This window comes from Monopterus albus, unplaced genomic scaffold (genome assembly GCF_001952655.1).
Source record: "Monopterus albus unplaced genomic scaffold, M_albus_1.0 scaffold373.1, whole genome shotgun sequence".
In the NCBI taxonomy this organism is placed as follows: domain Eukaryota; kingdom Metazoa; phylum Chordata; class Actinopteri; order Synbranchiformes; family Synbranchidae; genus Monopterus; species Monopterus albus.
In genome coordinates this window covers 105,967-112,777 of record NW_018128253.1, presented here as the reverse complement: position 1 = coordinate 112,777, position 6,811 = coordinate 105,967, and the positions used below count along the sequence as shown (strand labels likewise).

At 41.2% G+C, this 6,811-nt stretch overlaps 1 protein-coding gene across 5 annotated transcripts in view; it reads right to left on the bottom strand.

The window, feature by feature from the left end:
- Positions 1–6,811, bottom strand: part of ckap5 (cytoskeleton associated protein 5) — a 67,187-nt gene that overhangs the window by 13,517 nt on the left and 46,859 nt on the right. For all 5 annotated transcript variants that reach the window (XM_020585655.1, XM_020585656.1, XM_020585657.1 and 2 more), the window contains 2 exons: positions 5,256–5,449; positions 4,986–5,158 (listed from right to left, as the gene is read on the bottom strand). In XM_020585655.1, coding sequence (XP_020441311.1) covers positions 4,986–5,158; positions 5,256–5,449 — 367 coding nt within the window. The remainder of the gene's footprint in view (positions 1–4,985; positions 5,159–5,255; positions 5,450–6,811) is intronic.

The following is a 6,811-nucleotide window of genomic DNA, read 5'->3' as shown; positions in this document are numbered from 1 at the left end:
AGCACAAACTCCGCCGTTAACTACATAGAACTAGTTTCATTTTTCTAGTTCTCAACAGTTCACTACGGCCAGCATAACCAGCACCATCTGGGTTTAGTGGGTAAACAGACAGGGAGGGAGGGGCGCTCACAGACACACAACAGAGAATCAGAACCCAAAGTCGGCTTTATCTTTGTCACTTATCTTACAATAACCACAAAACCCGACCTTTTGTCTCTAACGCCTAGCGCGTGGCTCAGCCAGTGTGACAATGTAATGCTGCCATTAAGTGGTATCAGTGCATATCGACAGACAACTTTTACAAGTACAGTGGAACCTTGGATTGCGAGTAACCCGGTCTGCAAGTGATTTGCAAGACGAGCAAAATTTTTGATTCGATATACGAGCGAGGTCTTGTGATATGAGTAGTACGTACCGCTTTTGTCTGCCAAGTGTCGCATCACAACTGAGCTGATGGTTCTCGCGCCTTGCTCGTATAAGTCAACATCTGTACTGCAACATGGTGCAAAAGTTTGGGCACCCTACACAATCAGTACTTAGTAACACCTCCTCTGGCAGATATCACAGCTTGCAAACGCTTTTCATAGCCAGCTAAAAGTCTTTCAATTCTTGTACTTGGGATCTTCTCCCATTCTTCCTTGCAAAAGGCTTCTAGTTCTGTAATATTCTTTGGTCGTCTTGCATGCACAGCTCTTTTAAGATCTACCCACAAATTTTCAATGATGTTTAAATCAGGGGACTGTGATGGCCATTCCAAAACCTTCAGCCTGCGTCTCTTGAGGTATTCCATAGTGGATTTCGAGGTATGTTTAGGATCATTGTCCTGTTGTAGAAGCCATCCTCTTTTCAGCTTCAGCTTTTTTACAGATGGTGTGATGTTTGCTTCCAGAATTTGCTGGTATTTAGTGGAATCCATTCTTCCCTCCACCCGTGCAATGTTTCCTGTGCCACTGGCTGGAACACAACCCCCGAGCATGATAGATCCACCCCCATGCTTAATAGTTGGCAAGGTGTTCTTTTCATGAAATGCTGCTCCTTTTTTTCTCCAAACATGCCTTTGCTGATTGTGTCCAAAGAGTTCTATTTTAACTTCATCAGTCCACAGCACTTGTTTCCAAAACGCATCGGGCTTCTGTAGATGTCCTGTTGCATACTTCAGATGTTGGATTTTATGATGGGGACGCAGATACGGTTTTCTTCTGCTGACTCTTCCATGAAGGCCTTGTCTGTGCAAGCATCGCTGCACAGTGGAACGGTGCACCACCACTCCTGAGTCTGCTAAATCTTCCTGGAGGTTTTTTGCAGTCAAATGGGGGTTTTGATTTGTCTTTCTGACCAGCATACGAGCAGTTCTGTTCGAGAGTTTTCTTGGTCTTCCAGATCTCATCTTGACCTCCACAGTTCCCCTGATCTGCCATCTCTTAATTACATTTCTTACTGTGGAAACTGCAAGCTGACAACGCTTTGCTATCTTCTTGTAGCCTTCTCCTGCATTGTGGGCATCAATAACTTTCATTTTCAGGGTCTTACACAGCTGCTTAGAGGAACCCATGGTTGCTGGGTGTCCGCAAGTGTGTGCACAAGGTTTGAAGAGTCAAAGTATTTGTACAGCTTTGAAATTGGCATTTACCAATGACAACTGTTGCTGTGCATCAGATCTAACGAGCTGATTAAGGTCTGATACCTTGTGAGAGACTTTGAGACTCTGGAACTCTTAGAGTGCCCAAACTTTTGCACCATGCCATAATAATGTTTTTATTTTTTATTTTTGTTCAATTTATGGCATAAGAAGTAACTATGCATCACTGTTTGCTGAAAATATTGTGCATTTTTTCCATTTCCAAGAGAAACTGTGTTAACATCTGTTCAAATAAAAAAATCACCAAAATCTGTTATTTATCAAGGGGTGCCTAAACTTTTGCATGAGACTGTATCCCCTCACGCCAGCCACGATTCTTTTCAAAGGTAAAGTGCAGGTTAATTTGTTTTATTTTTACTTTATACTGTATTTTGTATTACTGTAATCATTTTATATGGATAAGTGGTTGTGGAACAAATCATCTGAGTTTCCATTATTTCTTATGGGGAAATTCGCTTTGATATACGAGTGCTTTGAATTACGAGCACATTGCTGGAACGAATTATACTCGCAATCCAAGGTTCCACTGTACTAGAGGGTGGTATGGGACCCATACCGGTATTGGTGCATCCCTAGACAGCGTGTTTGTGACACTTAACATCCGACTACAAGACTTTTGGCTTCAAACTGGTGTCTCATAGATAAAATATAGAACAAAATAGTGTTGAGTGAAATGCTAATTTACACTGTTTTCTATTTCCTATTGTATAAAATATGCTCATCCCTTTCCTTGTGTTAGTCTAATTTGGTGTTTACCAAAGATTGTTAGCTTCATCATCCCAAATATGTTGCAGGTTCACCTCCCAGTTAATATCATCTCAAAGAATTAGTTATCCCACTGTTTTCAGCCCAAGGATTTACAGTGCCTTGCGAAAGTATTCGGCCCCCTTGAACTTTGTGACCTTTTGCCACATTTCAGGCTTCAAACATAAAGATATAAAACTGTAAGTTTTTGTGAAGAATCAACAACAAGTGGGACACAATCATGAAGTGGAACGAAATTTATTGGATATTTCAAACTTTTTTAACAAATAAAAAACTGAAAAATTGGGCGTGCAAAATTATTCAGCCCCTTTACTTTCAGTGCAGCAAACTCTCTCCAGAAGTTCAGTGAGGATCTCTGAATGATCCAATGTTGACCTAAATGACAAAGGATGATAAATAGAATCCACCTGTGTGTAATCAAGTCTCCGTATAAATGCACCTGCACTGTGATAGTCTCAGAGGTCCGTTTAAAGCGCAGAGAGCATCATGAAGAACAAGGAACACACCAGGCAGGTCCGAGATACTGTTGTGGAGAAGTTTAAAGCCGGATTTGGATACAAAAAGATTTCCCAAGCTTTAAACATCCCAAGGAGCACTGTGCAAGCGATAATATTGAAATGGAAGGAGTATCAGACCACTGCAAATCTACCAAGACCTGGCCGTCCCTCTAAACTTTCAGCTCATACAAGGAGAAGACTGATCAGAGATGCAGCCAAGAGGCCCATGATCACTCTGGATGAACTGCAGAGATCTACAGCTGAGGTGGGAGACTCTGTCCATAGGACAACAATCAGTCGTATACTGCACAAATCTGGCCTTTATGGAAGAGTGGCAAGAAGAAAGCCATTTCTTAAAGATATCCATAAAAAGTGTTGTTTAAAGTTTGCCACAAGCCACCTGGGAGACACACCAAACATGTGGAAGAAGGTGCTCTGGTCAGATGAAACCAAAATCGAACTTTTTGGCAACAATGCAAAATGTTATGTTTGGCGTAAAAGCAACACAGCTCATCACCCTGAACACACCATCCCCACTGTCAAACATGGTGGTGGCAGCATCATGGTTTGGGCCTGCTTTTCTTTAGCAGGGACAGGGAAGATGGTTAAACTTGATGGGAAGATGGATGGAGCCAAATACAGGACCATTCTGGAAGGAAACCTGATGGAGTCTGCAAACGACCTGAGACTGGGACGGAGATTTGTCTTCCAACAAGACAATGATTCAAAACATAAAGCAAAATCTACAATGGAATGGTTCACAAATAAACATATCCAGGTGTTAGAATGGCCAAGTCAAAGTCTAGACCTGAATCCAATCGAGAATCTGTGGAAAGAACTGAAAACTGCTGTTCACAAATGCTCTCCATCCAACCTCACTGAGCTCGAGCTGTTTTGCAAGGAGGCATGGGCAAAAATTTCAGTCTCTCGATGTGCAAAACTGATAGAGACATACCCCAAGCGATTTACAGCTGTAATCGCAGCAAAAGGTGGCGCTACAACGTATTAACTTAAGGGGGTTGAATAATTTTGCACGCCCAATTTTTCAGTTTTTTATTTGTTAAAAACGTTTGAAATATCCAATAAATTTCGTTCCACTTCATGATTGTGTCCCACTTGTTGTTGATTCTTCACAAAAAATTACAGTTTTATATCTTTATGTTTGAAGCCTGAAATGTGGCAAAAGGTCGCAAAGTTCAAGGGGGGCGAATACTTTCGCAAGGCACTGTACATTTGGGTACTTGCCAATACCAAGTAACAATGTATTTACTTAATAACACGCAGCATTTCTACTATAAAAATTACAATTACCATGAAAATGCATTGACTTTAGAATCACCTATAATCATGAGATCTTGTTAACTTTCCAGTTGTGACTAAATAAAATACAACTGGAGACTGACATCTAAAAAGTTAATAAAACCGACACAGTCACCACTGTCCAATTAGGGGCGCATAAAGTCAAATTAAATTAAAATTGTAAAATCAAATTCAAAATTAAAATTGTAAATATCTCATTACGAGGCTAGGTTGGATTTTAAAAGTGAATTACCAGGAGCAGCAAAATGTACAGTTAAAGCTAAACTGCCATGGTTCACTACAAGTCTTTTTGTATGGATCAGTGTCCAAAAGCCTATGTCCATGAGATGACTGTTTAGAAAGCCTGCTATGCCCTTACTGTCTGGAGAACCTTTTTCCTGTTTATCAGGGACAACACCAATATGATGTAAATGTGGCAATTTAGCCAAAAGGCTTAATTTTATCTGTAGTCCCTTGACAGGCCAATGTTAAACATCAACATTTAAATGTGGCCAAACTTTAACACAACATGGTCTTATTTTGTCATTTGTATCATGTTCTTGTAATCTGCACTTTACTGAATAAATCATGTTGATCTGTTTCATCAATTTAGAATTTAACTGCCATATTTTCAAGTACATTTCTATGGAAATTAACATCACACACAAACTGAATTTTTATTCCTCAATATTTTACATTCTGTGGAAAGTATTATTGGCCTCCTGACTGTTTCTTATTCAACTAATGTTAACATATCTGGCAGCCCTGAATCAAAGGGAGCCTACTTGAGTTTGTTGGGTTCTTCCTGCGCAGGCTTGCGGAGAAAAGTGGCGTTGGGGTTGGTCAGGTGCTCTCTCACAGACCTCTCTGTGGCACTCTGCTTGGCAGGAGCTGCAGAAGTCTTCTTGGCTGAACGCTTGATTCTCTCCTCCAGCATGCTCATGTCTTTCTCTGACAACTGGAAAGGATGGAGGAAAGATAATGTGAAACTGTACAGAGCAGGTCAGAGTCTTCATACCCTTCAAACAATGACAGTGGTGGGATTTCTAGCTTACATTTCCTATTAGTTTGTAGACTTGGTCACCACAGACATTGTAGACTGCCACCACAGTGTTCAGGGCGGCGTTGCGGACAGATGTGTCCCTGTCACCGATGTGCACAGCAATCTCCTTCAGAGACTTGGCTGGAGTTGGCTGGCATACGTTCATCCCATAACCCTCTATCAAACAACCCAACTCCTCTAGACACTCTGAGGACAGGGAGGAAAACAATAACAAGTTAGAACACTCCCCTTTCCACAGCTGTCCACCAATGAGGCCAGCAGTGGAACAGTTAGAGCACATGTGTCACATCCGGTCTGGCGTACAATTACATCCGGCCCGCGAGATCATTTTATATATCTTTTTTTAATGGCTAGCCCTTAACAATGGCCAAGAGAAAAGTTGATTCTGAAAACAGAGCCTTTCAAAACTAGTGGAAGGCTGAGTATATGTTTACTGACATTGCCGGTAAACCCGTGTGTCTCATTTGTGGAGCTAATGTGGCTGTACTTAAGGAATATAACCTAAGACAGCATTACGAGAAAAAAACATCAGGACAAGCTGAAAAACATTGCCAGCAAGGCTGTAAAGACGGGCCTCAAAGAGCACCAAGATACAGAGAAGGCAGAGGAGAAAGGGGAAGTTCCAGGGGAGGTCTGAGAAGACAAAGGAATTATTATTAAAATGCTGTGGCAGAATGCTTAGAAAAGTTAAGCTTTTAATAAGTAAAGATAATCATAAAATGATTTAAGTGTGTTTTGTTTCAAATAATCATTAGTGAATGTGTTAAATAAAATATGAAATGGTTGTATTGAAAGGATGGGGAAAAGTGATTTTACATCTAACAGAGTGAAAAGTACAGAATCACACAAGAGGAAGTAGACACGCATCCCTAAAATGAGGAACTCCAAAGGTTCGTGTGTGCCTGCCACACAGAGAAGAGAGACACACCATACTGAGGAAGTAACAAAAATGATGTTTCAGGCACAAAAGTAAAGATTTGACTGATACTTGTTTGATCAATGTCTAATCAATGCTAATCCATGTCAGTCAAAGTATTCAAATCAAAGATTTGTTTTACTTTAAGGCATTGATAGTTTTGTGTGAAATCAGTGTGTAATTGTGGTCGTTCTGTTAAAAAGCAATGATGAATTTTGATATTTCAGTCAGATGTGAGTTTCTTGTATTTTTGTTATGTATTCAGATGGTTTAGTTTTCTAGAAAAGAGGAAGTAGAATCCAAGGCCGGATCACAATGGGGCGGAGGCCGGTTACGGGCAGTGGGCTTGGACTGACAGTAAAAAATATGCAATACTTCAGAACAATATGATTTTGCACGCCAAATAAGGTATCAACTGCAAACTGCGGCATCTGGTTGGATGAGAGGACAAAAATCACTGACCAGAACCCTATAAAAACCGAGGCAAAAAGAGGAACGGAGAGTCTCTTCACGGCTGCGGCTGGAGGCTCTGTATGGTTGACCATCTGAATTCCAGGAGACCGAGGACTGCGGAGAGGCAGTCCGGGGAGAGGGCACCCCTCTGGGGGTGCTCCCCCACAGGCACCCGCACG